An 18692-nucleotide genomic window follows, 5' to 3' on the forward strand; every position below is an offset into this window, starting at 1 on the left:
TACCTTCCGCGGCATCGGAGGATCCTGCGTTTTAACCTCCAACTGGCAAGAGATTGTTACCAATTTGTGGTCCAATGTTCCTAGGGGAGCATGTACTGATACTGTGTACGAGTCAGGGTCTGAATCCAAGATCAGATCTAGAAGACTCGCGAACTCGCCGTCTCGATCGGGGATTCTGGTAGGTTCCTCCACAAGCTGCGTAAGCCGGCATATGGTGGCAAATAGCTCAGCTTCTCGTCCTTCATCGTCGTTCTTGTTGCAGAAGCGCAGCCAGTTGATATTGCGAACGTTAAAATCACCCATGACGATGATTTCTGCGCTCGGGTAGTCAATTTGCAGATGGTTAATGCAATCAACCAGGTTCAAAAAGAGCCGTCTATATTGGGTGTCGCTTGGTGGTCTGTAGATACAGCAGATAAATTCCGTGGCACCACTGGCTAATATTTTGAGCCACATGACGTCGAAGTCTGCAGGTTCAAGCGTTTCCTGCCAATCCAAAGTTTAGTCGAAATCGGGTGTGTAGATCATATCCAGGATAAATGAGGTGAACATTTGTTGTTAAAGGTTTCACCTTTGTTTCTGCCAGTGCCAGAATGTGAGGCTTATTTGATTGCAGGTGTTGGTGTACTGCATTAATATTGGTGTTTAGGCCTCTGATATTGCAGAAATTGATTTTTAGGCTTTTTGATTCGCCTAATGGACCCCCCCGACCAGCCTCCGCCCGGAGATTCGAATGGGAGGCGAGTTTACCTCCGGAAAGTTTTGGTCGTGAGGGCGCCATGATGCATTTACTTTTCTTCTCGATTTCCCCTTTGGAAACCGGACACATCGACATGGTGGCGAAACGTGAGTTCCATGGAACCACTTCACGCCGCCTAAGTCCTATGTGGTGGTATTGAACCGGGCGATGCAAGTGGACAACATCTACCACCAAAGGGGTTACTCTTTTAGTCGCCTTTTACGACAGGCAGAGCGTACCGGAGGGCTATTCTACCCCGGCCCTCCCCGGGGGAAAGTCTATGATCCGTAAAAAATTATATTGACTTTGAAAATATTGACATTTTTAAGACTTTTTGACAAGAATGTGGCTTAAATTCCTAATAATTCTCTGTATTTATTATAGTATTAATATTTTAAGACGACTTAAGACATGACTAAATAATCTCAAAACAATATTATTTAACTCATTTTTTCACAAGTAAATTACAATTCGACTGTAATTTATTAATTTACGTATTAAGAATATAATTAATAAATGGCTAAAGATGTGACTAAGAAATTGACATCCCATGCCTGTCGAATCTTTACAATCGATTGATTGATAAAATGATTAAAAATTATCCAATAATGATTAAAGAAAGAAAATTTAATTTAACAAGAAAAATGACGATTTAGCACAATGAAATCATGATTTTTGTATTTGGTTAGTATAACTACGTATTAACAATAGTATTTTAAGATTACTTCACAAGCGAATAATAAAAATAAATGATATCCAACGTATTTTTTTTAAAACGATTCAGGTCAAAGAATATACTACATTTATACAAAGATTTTACGTTATAAATAAATTTTTTATATTAAAATCAGTCAAACGATCTATTTCTTTCTACCAATGTATTTTGCTAATAAGTTTGTTACTGTGGATGATACTGCCCTGATTTGTGTAGGAAAATAATACAAACTTTAATGCAAAATTCTTTAAATAAAATCTTAATTTTTTTTAAATTACTGGATACTTCTGTTCTACATAGCTTTACTTTGAACGTTTTGATAAAACAACTAAATTTTTTTGGTTCTGACACCAAATTTTAATAGCATTATAATCGAGGGATTTACGAAAAAAATTATACGTGCGAAGAGCTTACTTAAGTGGTAGTTCTTATAAAAAATTAGTTCATAATTTTCAACTCCTATGAAAATCATACCAAAGTATGATATATTTAGATAGAAACGTTTATATACAGAAAAATTGATGAAGACTATTTTTTTTTAATATTAATTTTTAACTAAGCAAAAAATTAAAGCTACGATACAGGTCAGAGTCTCTACAGTTTATGTAAAAGAGAACAAAAAACGATAAGGAACTCTTCGTATATGTATTAATAAAAGGAATATTAAATAATTTAAAAAGCGAAAAAAAAATTATTATTTATTTAATTACGAGGGCTAATTAAATAAAAAAATCACAAGCTGTCAAAGTTAGTCTGTTCATTGACGCAAATATAGTTAGGAGATACGAGTATCATGGCTCTATTTATTTCAAAAGCTTTCAAAAAGTCCAATTTTAATCCCTTCTGACAGACATGAAGGACTTCTATATTGAGTCTCAGATCAAAGAGCATTTTTTAAAAATATTGTAAAATTATTTAAAATTATTTCGTTTTTTGTAAAATATCGAGAATTCATTAAATAAAAAATATCTATTTAATAAATAAATAGCTAAATATTAAATCAAAAATATAATTTTAATTATATCAAAAATATATATTTAAAATTATATCAAAAATATAATTTTAATAGAAAATCCCTTTCTTATTGCCTCTTTCCAGAAATAATCTCCACTATCAATTTTTTTTAAGAAATTTCAATTTAAATGCAAATATATGTAAAAATATAAAAGTTCAACAAACTCATTAAAAGAACATTTCGAGATCATTTATAATAAGTTTCGGTGTTTTTATTTCAGAGTTCGTGACCAAAACTGCTGAGGTGAACTATTTATCTTCTTTTAAAAACTCATGTTTGGCGCAAAGACATTTTCATGTTTCCTAGGAAAATGTAAGCGTTTTCTCGTTATATTTGTATATACATATATACTAAAGTAAGGTGAATGACTCATTTTTCCTGGTCTGGCAGCATTCAAAATTAATGATTTGCCTTCACGTTGATTTATGTAGCTTAATATATAAAGAAATTAAATTTTTCCAAACAATTTAAAAAAAATATATAAATAAAATTGAATAAACGATATGAGTTTTGCACCCTGCTTTTCTTAATATTTTTTTCATATCAGGAAATTCCACTTATATATATGTATATTGTTCCACAAAAAAACATATCTTATATATAAAAAGACCTATCAGTTACTTTGATGTCAAAAAGATAAAACGGCAATGTTCAATTTATAATGGAAAACCTGCCGGCTTAAATCAAAAGAAAAGGAATGTTTTTCATCTGCTTTGTGTCTGTTTTTTAATTTAAATATTTGCTTGTAGACGTGCCTTCAATATACGTATATTATTATATTTTTCGGCGGAAATTCCTTTAGGCTTGATTTATTGAATAAAAATAAATATTAAAATTTTAAATATGGGAAAATATTAAAAATATGGATACAAAATTGTTTTTATGTAAGTAGCTCTGTGTGACAAGATTAAAACGCGACACGTCATACGTGAACCTCCAAAACGTTTAATTTATAATTATAATTTATGCGACAAAATATTCATTCTCTACATACAAAATCCACTAAATTATTTTCTTTTTATTTGAAAAAATATTCTAAATGGTAAGTATCTCGAGGAGTTTCATCAAACATTTACAATCTCACTTAAAAAACCTGGTGTGTGAGAGTTAAAAATTATTATTTTAACACACAATTGAAAGATCGTTTTTATTTAGAAATCCTCTATACGTTAAAAATTTAGTAGCTTTATTAAACCTATATAAATCGAAATAAACTCCACTTTTGGTTAGAAAAATTTTGTCTTCGAATTATTTTATTTGAAGAGATACTATTGTAGAAAATTCACTATTCCGATCCGTGTATATAAGGCAACTATAACGTGCAGAGGTTAGTGCGAACACCACTGCATTAAGGCCTCAGTACGCCAATTGTGCGTCTTTGTTGAATGAGGAAAGGAGCCATCCTTATATAAAGGAGACGATCCTCTGCTATCTTTAAGGGATGAATGAGCTACACCGAGATCTCTACTGCATATTGACAAGAACAGGGACAATCGCAAAGTATGTCCTCTATTGCCTCTCATTTGTCCAGGTATGTGAAAAGCTTCTTAGGCAAAAACCCACCACTTTTTGAATTATTTAAGAGAGTATGTTTTTATTAGCTCTCTGATGATCACCATAATTAGACAAAAGAAAAGCTTCGGAGCTAGTGCTTTAAGAGCGGCGGTCCTTTGAGCCTAATTCTTCCACAACCTACATGTAATATTGACATTTAAAATAGAAATATCCCAGGCGAGTAGAGTTAAGTGCTTAGAATTTTGCGATTGATTCAAGCCAGTCTCAAAGACTCTCGGGGAGGCAAAACCCCAACACAAGCAGACGAGAAATGGAAAGCAAACAAGAACATCACAATGAGACTCGAAGGACACCTACTAAATCTAGAAAGCGAATTCCAAAACATCAAATGAGACATCCTAGGAACTAGGGAAACACAATAAGAATGTGATACTACCACGACTCTAAAATCTGGACATATGCTCTGAAATTCCGAAACAAACCATCAACTCGTTGAAGGAGCACGATCATGGTAAACATCAACAGAAAATATTTGGTCTCAAAGCAAAGTTATATAGAAAAATATAGCAAAGTTATTACAGACAGCGTTATTTACATTATGCCTTTTGCATGCAGATAATACAGGCATATGGAGCCACAACAACTTGACATCAATATTCGAAGATGTCGAGCAATGAAAAATGTGAACATAGCTAAAAACCAAACAAACCGATGTAAGTTCTTAGACGTTGTAATAATAAAAGTGACCATAGAATCGTAATAGCCAAAATAAATAAAAATATACGCTTGGAAAAAAAAAGTTAATTGATAAAGGTGTTTGTTCAACAGGGACCCAGCTCAAAGAAAAAATGGAACAATAACATGCTCAAATCAAAAAAAAAACTCAAATTAACTGAAGATCAGAGAAATATGGGTCTAAATAAGTTATCGGAGAAAATCACTAGCAGCATACAAGTAAAAATTATGCAAAACTCAACCAGAGCTTAAACGCACTCCTAGTAGAACCCAGAAAAATGGACAGAGACTCAATAGGATATTAAAATAGACCTAAGATTTCATATAAAAATGCTACATGTAGCCGTCGACCACATAAATATGAAAATTCGCCGATCAAAAAAAAAACAAAGAAAAAGTCATTCATATAATAAATTAAGAACTAGCAAGAATAAATTGTGATAGACAGCGAGCAAATCACATGCACTATCCAGCACTTCTATCCGGAATTCTACAGTCCATTGGTACTTAAGCCAAACCGGACCAAATATAGACCAGGTATTCCTGAATGTAGGCTCCGAGGAGATACTGTAGATTGATACTGCAGAGATTGGAATAGCACTGAAGGAGATGAAAATTTGAAATGCCCCAGGAGAAGATCTTCTTACAACAAAAATCGTAAAGAGAGAGAACAAATCTAAAGAAAGCACTGATCATTCTTTTTGACAATGTGTGGAAAAGGGAAAAATTCTTGACTAATATTTCTTTGCAAAAAAGGAGACCGAAACAATATCCAAAACTATAGACGGTTTTGTATAAGCTTTTAACTAAAATTATAACCAACCGACTCAATAAAAAGTTGGATCAAACCTTACGTACTTTTATTAAGAAGTGTACCGAATATATTATCCCATAACACCTTACAATATAACAACCGAAAAGATACTTATATGGAGAGAATGGTTGGAAAGGATGGTTGGAAAAAATACAAAACTTTGGAAATTACGAAAATTTTTCTGTTTTCAATAAATTTGTGGGCGGGATTAATCAAGGACCAACTTATTAGCCCGATAGAGTTACCCAACCGTTTTACCACCGAAAAGTATTTAAATATGCTGGAACATAATCTTGGGCAGCTTTTGGAAGACGTTCCTCTTAACATACGACGGAATTTAATATTTCAGCACGACGGAGCATCGCGACGTTCGTTACTGGATGGATTGTTGAAAGTTATAATTAAGAGCTTGTTTTAATTTTGGCACTTGAGCCAAGGCCAGGCCTGCTATTATATAGGTATCAATGCCCAATATTTTATGTTAATTGTGTCTAAGGATTTTTAAATGCAAAGATTGCAGAAGCAAGGTCTACTAGCAGAGGAAGTAAGTTTGTTGCTTTTTGCCAGAAGCGAACCTCTGGCAGACGAATCTAATATGCCAAAGGGAGTCATCGTGAGCTAGACGACCTCTTTAACATAAATATTTATGTTATGATTTTATGTCTCATGTTACCTGTATAGTGTTAGCACAGGTCTTATGATAACTGTATAGATCCATATAACTATCCGGGTGGAACCTCCAGATGCTACCAATTATGCACCTATAGTGTTTATTTAAGATATATACTTTCTGTATTTCCTTTATGATATGAAAGTTTAAATTTCATGTCTAAAGGAAAACTTAAGTAGTACAAGTAAATAGGTACCCGATAGTTTACGTGCCAGTAAATATTTTCTTTTTTTAGTGAATAGTTCCATCAGAATTTTTGAAGTAAATGGATAAGGGGAATTTGCACACTATTTCTCTATTCCTTCGTTAATCTTGCTCTATTCGAGTGTTCGAATTTAAAGAATAAGTAGATCATGCGCGTAAACTATTGAGTGTAATTATTAGGTGGATAGTAAAAAGTTATATTCTATAGAAGACCATATTCTATCGCATGTACCTACATTATATTTCTTATAATTCTTGAATATTTAAGTAAATTAATTTTCCGGTACACTTATTAATAAACAAAAATTAACGTCCAAAAATCACATTATAAATAATGTAAAGCCACATCATTTACATTATTTATAAACTTTACTAGCCCTTTAATTTTCGTATTATTTTAGGCCATTTACAACTCACGCCCCAGACCCTTAAATTGATCTATTTTATTCAGGAATAATAAATTAATCCGCTTGTCATTAACAAACAACGATCCGTTACAACTGAAGTGCGTGAAAACATTAATTTTCTGTTTTGTTAGCTTGTTTCATTTACGCATATTTTTGCAATTTTCCAACCGCGTAATTCTCTTATCCGGAGTTCAATCTTCTTTGTTATAAGTTATGCTAAATAAAGCATTATTATGCTTTTCAGTGCGAGAGAAGGGAGCTTTTGAAGATACACTTATTGTTTTAAATGTTTGCAAAATGGTGGGATTTTCAGTTATAGCAGTAGTAGATAAGTCACATAACTTACATTCTTGTGAAACAGATTTTGAAAGTAGCAATTTACAAAAAAAAAATATACAGTGTAGCACAGATAAAATGATATTAATTTTAATAAAAAAATATGATATTGTTTTTTCTAGATATTTTGTTAGACTGAATCAAAGTTTAAACCACCAAGAGTTTGTCATATAACGATTTGAAACCATTTTTAACTTTTTGTCACTTCCTCATTCTATTTCTAATACTCTACGCCACTGAATGTTAAAAAAAATGGATTCTCATTTATTTAAGTAAAAAAATGGTCTTCAAAATGTTTATTTACTGTTTTCTACAGCCTTGAAGTAATTTCATGTTTTTAAAATTTTGTAAGCTCTTGAGGTTTTTTTTTTAATTTTTTTTAAGGGATTTAGGGGGTAGCAGATTGCCTTATTAGCACATTTAGCACACACAATTAACGTAAATTAACAATAAATTATAAATTCCAAAAAAATTATACTCATAATTCGTGGTCTGTTTCTTGCTTCCTTTCCGACGCTACTAAATATTTAAAAGGAACAAAAAATGTGAATTCCTTGTTTATTTGAACATAAAAGTGGCTCTTGAAAATGTTTGAGTTATTGATTTTTTTTTTGAGAAATTTGGGAATCAATTAAGGGTTGTTACCTACTTGATTTTTTAATTTTGTATTAGTTGTTAAAAATAAGAAAATTAGTAAAAATATAAAGAGGTTTATTTATGTACTGAAGTTTTTAAAAATTATTAAAAACAAATAAATGAAATTTCTTTCAGAAAAGTCTTTTACGGATTTCCGTTTTTGTTAAAAAGTTTAAGATTTTATTTTTAAATGAATGAAATTAAATGAATGAAACAAATAAATGACAAATGATAACTTAAGACTCGTGTGAAAGGTACTTACGGTAGGGAAATTTACACTCAGGCCAGATCACAATGTTATGACAAAAATAATAGTCCGGCAAGACTAACCGGTTTACACGGACTATTTATAGGGAGTTGAGTTTGTTCGACAGTCTTGATATAAAAGTTCTAAACAGCAAAAACAACTCCCTAGATCTGATAGGTTCCAGAAACCCTGTTAATCAGACCGGCTTCGTAGCTTCTCTGTATGGTCAGTTGTCTCAGTCACAATCACTCACTCAGTAGTAAAACACCTTTATTTAATTTAAATAAGGTGTTTATTAAAGTTGTAAGGCAAACAAAATCTACATGGAAAGTAAATATGCATGATGGTATTAAAAATGTAAACAAAAATAAATAAAAAATATATAATATAATTTTATATATTTTATAAATAAGATATATATATATATAAAATATATATCTATAAAATATTTATAATAAGATATAAATATTTTATAGATAAAATAATAAATTCATGTTAAATCATACGACAAAGAAATCAAAAAAATATGGTTAAGATCAATTAAAGAGGAAATGAAAAAGACTAGTAAACTAACGGGTCAAGTTCCATGGGGTTCTTCTTTCGGGGGCGAGAGCCCGCGATGGGTTATTTCTCACCGCATAGGGCTTAAGGCATGATGTGGGTTGACGGGGCTAAGGGCGGCGAAATTATCTGCTTCTTGGCTTCAGGGCGAAATCCTCATCACTGCTTACAAATTCATATTCAAGGAGCCCCAAGAGAAATTTCTCAATGGAAACACGGTACACCAAATAAAATGTCACCAACGGTGAAAACTACTTACGAAGATTCAAGAGGCACCACTAAGAACCATCCTGCTTCAAAAAATATTTGATTGGAAATGAAGAAACACTAATGAATTTTAGTTTTTAGTATTAATTTAGCTAAAAATGTGCTGGCAGAGAGAGATGATACTAGATTTATTTAACGAGACGACTAATCTCTCTTCGTCACAGCGGACAGCACGGTTCACCTTTGACAGACGCAGGAGCTGGAAAGACCCCCCCCGATGCGTCGCGGAACTGCTTAAGTAGCAGTCTAAAAGACGTCTGGGCGCAAGACCGGAGATTGAGGAACTTCGCTCATTACTTTATGGGTTTAGCCGCTATGGGCCCAACCAATACCCATACATAAATCACTAATAAGAAAACCATAAAGTGCCTAGTAGAAAGTACAAATACGGGACAAATCGTAGTAATTCGACACGCGGCGCCACTGGCGTCCGCTTTAGTAAACCGGTTGACCAATTCAGTTGCCGTGAAATCTTCTCCATGCACAGCATATTGTAAACAATAACAAATAATTAAAGTGGAGATAACGTTGATAGTGGTTCAATAAAAAACATTGGCGAAAAATTTCCATTAAAAATCGAGGGCAATTAGAATTATGGTGGGTGTCTCAGTCAGCAGTCTCGTACTTATAAAGTTTTGAAAGAAAGATTTATAACAAGCTCATTTTTAAATATTTTAACCAAATGAATAAAAGTTAGGATTCTCCAGATGCCGTCTAAAGCGTAATTAATCCTGTAACAACACAAGTATTCTTTAGCAACAATTATTATATTCTTTAGAGACATACCCCACAATAGGGCTTTAACAAGAGACTTGACTAGAGCCTTGACTAGATCTTGACTAGAGCTTAAAAAGCACATGTGACACATGGCAGGTGGCAGAAACACGTGGAACCTAAGTATAGTTTTCGCAGAAAATCAACAATAAAAAGGACTCACCTCAAGATTTTAGGAGGGGCATTAGTTAGTGTACACATGCTAGACACAACGACTTAAAAAAGACGAAAGCAAACTACATGCTACCTCAATATTTGACCGACTTTCAGTTTTTCAGGAAGTCGTTTCATCCATTAGAGTCCTTTAGAAAAAGAACCAAGATCACAAATTACTTACTAATGAACCTTTGTTTTTTGTGACCAAAATGGTCGATATTTGAACCTGCTGAAAGTTACACTTTCAGAAGATAATCCCCAATCCCTATGAACGATAATGGCAAACATAACCAAAATAACACACTACTAAAGGATTTTATATTCAAGTTGAATGTAACACTTCCGCGTCGTCCTTCACCCAGTCAACACGTGGACGTTCTTTTCCTTTCCTATCCTTCGGATTCCTTTCCTAAATCGTTTCCTACCCCTTGCCATTGTAGAGGCCTTTAAGAACTACATTTAGTGAAAAGATCTAGCCCACTTCCGCGTCATCCTTTACCCAGTCAACACGTGGTCGTTCTTTCCTTTTCTATCCTTTGGAACCCTTTCCTATATTTTCTTTCCTGCATTTCACTATTAACAATTGTGAAAATATCGATTCGGGGAACAGGGTACATACTCGACGGTTTTCCCGAATCTCCAAGTCGTGCTGGTAGATTGGGTCGTAGCAGAGCTATTAAATTAGCAAATCCAAGTCCAAGTCCAAGTAGAATGTAAACATTATAAAAAACAACGGTAAAAAAGCCGAGTCACTATAAAGATAGCATGATCGTTGACTGTCTGGGATTATGACTTAGTGTCAATGGTCCACTTCAGCTAAAGACATCTCGTGTCAAGAGTGATAACCTATTTCCAAAACACATAAATCACAGAAGAAAATCGCTTCAGATTTATGTGCCGTATGTTGGCAACTTCCTTCTTTCCGGTGTTTGGTTACTCCTATCTCCTAGCTACGGGAAGCTTTATTAACTACTACTTTCCTTAGGCCTAGAGTCCCGACAGCTGCGTTGAGCAGCGTTGTGATATTCATTTCTATATTTCCAGCACCCTTGTCCTGATCTTCCTGTCCTGCAATGGAGTTCGCTTTGATTGTTTGATACAAATGAGCATCGTATAGTGCTTTTATTGCCTTTTTAAGGTCTCTAAGGGCTATTTTATATTTCTACTATTCTACTTTTTAGTTTTTCTTTAGTTGTATTGTCTGCTACTCTCTTCTTTTGTATCTGTATTCACAACTTACACACGACTAAGTGGTCGGATCATGTATTGGCTTAGGTCAGGCTTCTTATGTCTAATATTTGGATGAGTCTTTGCTTTATTTGATATTACTTTATTTATAGTTGAGTTTTATCTTCTGGTGTTCTGTCATGTAATTTACTGTTGGGTTTTATATTTTAAAAAGGTGTTCTTTATTCTCATGTCGTAGAGTGCCCATAGGTCCATTAGCGCTTCTCCGTTTTTATTCGTGTTATCTTCATTATTAGTATTTTTCCTTTTTCGGTATTCTTCCCAATTAACTTTTCATATTTTCGTAGAATTCTTCCGCCTTTTCTTTCCTCTTGCTCATTTTCAGACCATATATATTTATTAAATTAAAATTTCCAGTTCCTATATTGGGTGACATGTTCAGAATCCTTTCGTTTGCGTAATATATATCCTGCATAAGGTCTTTATATTTTTCGACTAGATTAAACCCACTCTAGCTGTGGCTCTTTTGTTTGGCAACACCGTTATGTATTATTTAATACGCAGTTTGGCAATTTAATGCTTCCTTTGCTTTTCCGCATTTCCATTTTTAATAATATTTTGCTGTCTTTGGTGTTCCAGGACATTAGGTTCCAGCACGCTGTTGCGTTTTTTTTCCATTTTTGCTTCTTGCTCAGTTTGATTTATTTGTTTCTCAGTTCCTCGCAAGAGTCTCGGGGTTCTTCATCGTTTGGTCTCTCCTATTCCGAGGCGGATTGTTGGATCTGTAAACAAACGATGATTTTAACGTGAAGTAGGTTGCTAGCCTCGACCGACAACCCTCTTCCTTTTATCCGGGCTTGTGACCAGTAACTCTGTTCACTAGACTTCTCAATTCATCCAGTTATCCAAAATTAAATTCTCTATTAATTAGAGCATAAAAATTGATCGTCGATTTATTTTTGACAACTTTTTGACCCTATTGAACTATTAAGTAGTTGGGATATGAAGATCCGAAAATTTAATTTTCTTAAGAAGACAACCAGTGGTGCCGAATACAATTTTTTGTAACTTTCATTAGGCGTAATCCAGTTCTTTTAAAATTCAATTTTTATCCATTAATCAAAGTCATACCCAAGAGAGCGAATACTCATTATAAAGGGTTTTAAATTATATTGAAACAACATATTATATCGCCAAACGTAATTAATAACTAAAACCGATTTATTAAATCTTGCACGCCTCAGAAAATAACACCTCGATGCGGGTAAAGCAAAATGGATACCCTTATAATCCCGTAAAATCTCTCTCCTTCTGGCAAAATCCAATAACTGAATAATTAATTAATAAACGCTACGAGCCATCCCTAGCCGAGGTGGATATTTATAAATTTCCAGTTTTATAGATGAGTGATTTTTCTCATTTCTAATTGAATTTGAAGTTTATTTAGGATCTTGCAGTTTTATTAAGTGATTGAAAAATTAGAATATCTATGAAAGAAAAAGATTAAAATTATTAAGTTATTGCTAATTTTTGAAACGATTTATGGGCATAAAAAGCTTAAAAAATATCTTTATGAATTAAAGTTAGTTTTAGTGAAATTTCTTTTTTACTTAGTAACTTATATAGAGTTTTTTTCAGAAAGGTGCTATTATTTAAACCAAATGAAATCAAATATTTACCATATACAATTTTTTATACACGTCGGACCACCAAACTATTATACATATATAAATTGAAATGATCATATAACACTGATTAAGTTGCTTGGATTCCAATACCCTTACATTAAACGGTAGGACATTAAAAAAATTTATGCAAAAATAGTCTATCCCTCTCCGAGTTACTGAGAGCTTGCGAAAATTAGGACTAGACATGTATAGATATATAGAAATGGGAAAGTAAGAAATTTAATGATTATAAAATATTGCTGACAATACTTATGGTAACCCAGTCCTGCCAAAGTTTTCACACACTTTTTCTAAAATCCAAAAATCTCCTTAGTATGAGGACTATGTCCCCAATTCAATATTCCATCAAACATGTGAGCAAAATAATATCCATGGTAGGATGTTAAAATGCTTGGAAGAGATACATACATACGCCGATGTTGCTTTTATCAGAAAGATAATCTTGCAAAGCTTATTATTCAGTTGTAGAAAATGCTGTTCTCAATTTAAGGAGGGATTAATAGTAACGTGTCATCACAGGGCAGAATAGGATTACTTTAATGAAAGATAAAATTTAAATTTTGAGTTTTAGACCTGTTAAGACTAAATTGATTGGTTACAAGCCAGGAAAATAGATTCCGCTGAGTCACTTCCGGACTATAACAATGGATCTGCAGGGTGATACTTTATAACATTGATTTTACCATCAGCAAAAACTATAAGATTGCAGTCATTTTGAGAGTTTGATAGATCATTATTATAATTTAAAAATAAGAGCGGCCGAAACACTGAGTGTTGATACACTTCATGTTTAATAATTTCTTTTTGTGATATATTATTGTTGAAGTTAACAACTTAAGTATGATCTTAGAGAAAGGAATTTATAAAATTAACACTTGTGTTGTCAAAGATATAGTAGCTTAGTTGTTTAATTAATATTGAATATGAGACGCTATCAAAAGCTTCTGTAATATCATAAAAGGAGGTTTATTAATAGCCAGAGGGTTCAGTTCTCAGTTTTTTATCTTTATTCTTTAATATAGATACGACCTTACCATATTTTAAAGTAGAGAAGAAAACTCCAGCCCAAATGTAATAATTAATAAGTTATTGCATTTGCCAATATATCTTTAAGGCTTTTGACAATTTTTGTTGATAAGTCAAAGTAGGCTCGGATTTTGCTATTTTTTAGCATAGATATTACTAGATTATTAGACTCTAACTTGATTGAAATTTACCAGATGAAAATTGAAACCATTTAAACCATTTACTTAAGGCCTAGTCAGATAGTGATTAAGATATTTATAGGTCACTGGGAAATCCTTTACAATCTCATCAGCAATGTGAAAAAGTTATTAAATGTTTGTGCATTTAGAATATTGCTGTCTGGAGTTCGGAATTGAGATAAATTAGACTTTATACTATTCCACATGGTAACTTTGACCTATATAATCTTTTTTTTTTTTGAAATTTTATGTCTATAAATTTTTTTATGCTGTAGTACAATTTTTTTAGGAATTGATATAGGATAGTTCTTATTTATAGCAATTCAAGTATGCTGCTCTCTCTTTGCTTAACTCAGTTTAGAATTTACCCTATTAAAATCATATACTATATTTTTGTGATCAGAAAGACGTTAAAGATCAAAAGACCTACAACAGTCTTAATATTTGTAAAAATATTATTAGGGCAAGCATTATTTCTTGGAGCAAAATTAACCATCATGTGTAGTCCATAAGATTGCAGAAGATTCCCCATGTAAACTGTTCTACGATCATGAATATTAAAAAACATTACGGCTTTCGGTAATAGTGACATTCAAAGAAAGATTTAAAGTATGCAGAACACTTGTTAAAATAATTAATATCTGAAAATCATCACCAAGAGATCTATAAACAATGATAAGTTGAGTGGAATGCTGCAACAACAAAACTTCCGCAACCTCACAGTCCATTTTCTCTGAGAATGTTGCAACATTCAGATCATGATAGTCAATATTGAGTTTTTAATAAATCACAACTCCCCATAAATCCTAACTAACCTAAAGAAATCAGAAACAACCCTATAACCCTTCAATGTTAATTCAGGAACTGGTCATTGAAACAAACATATTCAAAAAATTTCTCATTAAGGACTATGTCCATACAGGTATTTTATTATAAATACTTTAAATATATAATATAAATATAAAAGTTTTAGATTTAACTTCACTCACTGAGTATCTTTTTTGGAAGGAGAGACTTTGTTTTATTGTGGGCGTTATATATTACAAAAATGGTTAATTTTTATCCCTTTTAGTCACAAATCAGGATCCATAATTTTGTTATGGCGATATTATTGCGATAGAAAATATGATTTTTGACCTCTATCATACAAAAATTACATAGTTCTTAACAAAGAAATTTACAAAAAAATAATAAATTACAATGAATTTGTATACAAATTTAATAAATACTTATCCTAAAAATGACCGAAATTAATCAATTTATATGTCAATTTGACAAATAACTCCTTTAAAAATTCTGAGGGAACGAAAAGTGGAGAGAAACAGAAAAAGAAGTGGTGCCCTCTATAATTATGAAATAAACTAAGGCAATATTTAAATTTTTCATATTACCCTCCATGCTATATTTTCTTTAAATTATTTTCAAAATTGTTAAAAAATTCGAGGAAAATTAAATTTTTATGCATAACTTTATTGGCTACCAACAACTATTTTTTAGTTAAACTAAGATAAAGTTTTACTAAGGGATAAATAATTTTTAAATGGAATTAATAATTAATAATACAGAGTATTTCATAACTTATCCGCCATATAGCAACAGAAAATACTAATGATACTAAAATTTGTTTATTAAACGTGGTGGAAAATGTGTACAGTGTTGAAAGTAAAAGTTAAGTTTTGACAATTTTAACTCAGTTGAACGTGATCAATATAAAAACTAGTGTACAAAAGTTTTTGAAATTGAGAAATTCGGGTTTGGTATTCGTTTGAATCTGGTTCCTAGAGAGAATTTTGCTATAAACTAGATATTTTTGACGTAAAAAACGTATTTTTTATCAAGGTCATTATCCAAAGCTATTTGCCAGTCACTTTGAATATGCCATTGAATGTTTAGTAGATAAAAAATAACAAAACACTTCGTGATAACAATATTAATTTTATATTTCTTGTAACAAATTGCATTATGATGACATTAATATCGCGGCATAATAAGCTTTCTAATCATAATTTAAGTGATATGCTTTGCATTTATGCACGAGTAAATTATATATATTAATGTGGCTGCTATCTATTAACCTGTTTAACGTTTGTTTCTAGAAAATTTGCCAGCTTGAATAGAGTTTTGCCAAAATGTACGAATTTAATCGAGGACTATAATGTTTCTGCAAAAAAAAAATATTTACCGACAATGTAACATTTACCAGACAAGAAGTTTTTAACTATCAAAAAAATAATTTTAAAAATTCATATTTACCAAAGGAAAGATACTTTCAACACAAATGTTATATATTGGTGCAGCAGAATTGATACTTTTTTAATCGGTGTATTTAAGCTTTCCCTAATACTTCGTGGCATTACTATTTGCAATTTTTAAAAATCAATTTACTAGACCGTCTGGCCGACACACCTTCAAATTTCAGGCATACTGGTTTTTTTTAAGATACGGTCGCATTTCGAGCCACAGTGCAAAATTCTTTAAACCAAAGTTTGTCACATCGATGCAATTATATACATTGGGTGCAATCGTTCTTTTGTCCATCCGTAGCCCTAATTAATAAGAGAGGTTTCAAGCACAATATACATAAAAAAATATAAATAAAATATAGATAAAAGATTTTGTACAAGGAACAACATTGGAAGAAAAGAATATTCTCCGAACCGAAGTTTGAAGAATAGTTGTCGTTGTTGAGTTCCACTTCTCAAAACTCCACTCTTCAAACTCATTTTTCCTGTTTTTTTTTTGTATATCCATGTCTCATTTTTTTATTACTAAATCTTCTATCTTATTCCTAGCATTTTAATGTAATTTTTGTCTTTTATTGTTTTCCATTAATTGGAAATAGTTTTACAAGCTTTTGATGGAATTTATTATATTTTTAAAGAGATTTCTAAAATATTTTTTAACGTTTTCCACACTTCTCTTTTAGGCATATAACGTAGTTTCAAAACCTAATATTCATTTTATATCAGGCGTTTAAAATTGTCATGTTTTGGTTTGAATTGGTTGCTTGAAGTTTTTATTTCCTGAGCGTAATTTTGATGTCTTTCATGCATTTTTAATGTGTTTATAAATTTAGAGGATATTTTCCTATTTTTCAGGCAAGTCTGCTTGGCATGTCATTTCTAGATGTACAGCAAATACAGTTGAAGTATTTGTTTTCAAAAAAATCTAATGAGGAATTATTAACAAAAATAAAACAACTACACTGAAAAAGAGTTATAGACCGTGCTGCGCCCTCTAACGGCGATAATTAAAAAGTATCTATATTAGGTTTTACATATGAACCACCATCTGTGACCCAATTTAAAAATAAATAAACAAAAAATAAATATTTTTTTTCACTTTAGCACCTCTATCTCGAAAGCAACCCTTTAAAACGGCTTATTTTGACCTAAGGAATATAGGCTAAAACTTTTAACATACTCTTTTAAGAGATACCCTGTATATTTTTTATGATCCTTTCAAAGTACTTAATAATAATTCTAAAGAAAAAGAGATTTTAAAAGGAAAAAGGAATAGCTTAAATATAATTTCCACTTAGTATACCGTCTGCTTTTGCAAAACCCTTTTTATCTCCAAATGCGCAAACATCCTCGCTTTTAAAAACAAATAGAGCGAATAATACCGATCGTGATTTCAAATAAAAATTCGATTTGGTCCAAAAAAAGACCCAAAAGACCCGAGGCGGAGACTAATTAAATTTTCACGTAGAAAAAAGTTTTTTCCGTTCTCGCTTAAATCCATTTTATTTTTTTTTTGCAGCGTCAGCAGTATTTTCGGCACTCATTTTTGCCTTCTCTTCCTGCGGCGTCGTCACAACGCTACTGCTTTTTGTCGGGATTTTTAAGGTAAGTTCAGCGTCTTTTTTGCTTACAGAATCAAAATGTAATTTACTGTTTTTCTTTAAAATCTTGTAATGCTTTGAGTAAAGAACCTTCCTTTTACGTCTCGAATGTGAGAGCAAAATGATATTTTCTTATGACGATATATAAGTATAAGTGTAGCAGAAAGTTTTAGCTTAAAATGTATTTAGGATCAATTCAAGATAGAGAAATATGCTTTTGCATTTATAGTGACTTTGCGATAACACACTTTGTCATCATTAGTGTAATAAAAATTCGCAATACAGCTAGAAAGGTCAAAAACTAAAATCAATTGTTGCAAAAAATTATCGAAAAACGAATTTATGGCAATTTATAAACAACATTTTTTCTTTTTATATAATTAATCTTGAAATTAATAAACAATACAAGTAAACATACACTTTTTAATTTTTCTTACTGTTATTTTAAGTCATATTTTAAGGCAAAATAAATGAAAAAGTTATTTAAAATTAACAATACGACGTTCCGTTTTTTAACGACCATCATCAACATTTTCAGAGTAAAAATTATCTACTTGTCTCTCTTTTTTTCGCAAAACTCCTAATGAAAGTACCCGAATTAACTGTTGGATAATATAACAAGCATTGCCAAAAATCCTTATATTTTGAAAATTCATATAATCTCACTCAAATAATTTTTAGAGATAAGAGCTGACGAGTTTCTATATCAAAAAGTTTTTCCAAGTTTTTTTCCAAATACAGCATTTTTGAAGTTATTGGGTAGTTTTTTATAGAAATAAAAAATTGTTGATACTCAAAGGTTTTACAAATCTCTAAATATTGTAGAAATTTATGTATTGATTTTGGTTTTATATAAAAGCTGACGAGTTTCTCAATTAAAAATAATTTTAAGTACTTTCCATAATACTTCTGGAAAATGGAAAACAAAAAATATTAGGGATAACCTATAAAAAACCAATACAGGAGACCTCAGAAG

General features: G+C 31.6%; 1 protein-coding gene across 2 annotated transcripts in view; it reads left to right on the forward strand.

The window, feature by feature from the left end:
- The window catches only part of LOC126734946 (uncharacterized), a 127799-nt gene that overhangs the window by 91088 nt on the left and 18019 nt on the right, over positions 1 to 18692 (forward strand). For both annotated transcript variants that reach the window (XM_050438804.1, XM_050438805.1), the window contains one exon: positions 17635 to 17720. In XM_050438804.1, the coding sequence (XP_050294761.1) occupies positions 17635 to 17720 (86 nt within the window). The remainder of the gene's footprint in view (positions 1 to 17634; positions 17721 to 18692) is intronic.

The sequence above is a fragment of the Anthonomus grandis genome, chromosome 4, assembly GCF_022605725.1.
Source record: "Anthonomus grandis grandis chromosome 4, icAntGran1.3, whole genome shotgun sequence".
Taxonomy (NCBI): Eukaryota; Metazoa; Arthropoda; class Insecta; order Coleoptera; family Curculionidae; genus Anthonomus; species Anthonomus grandis.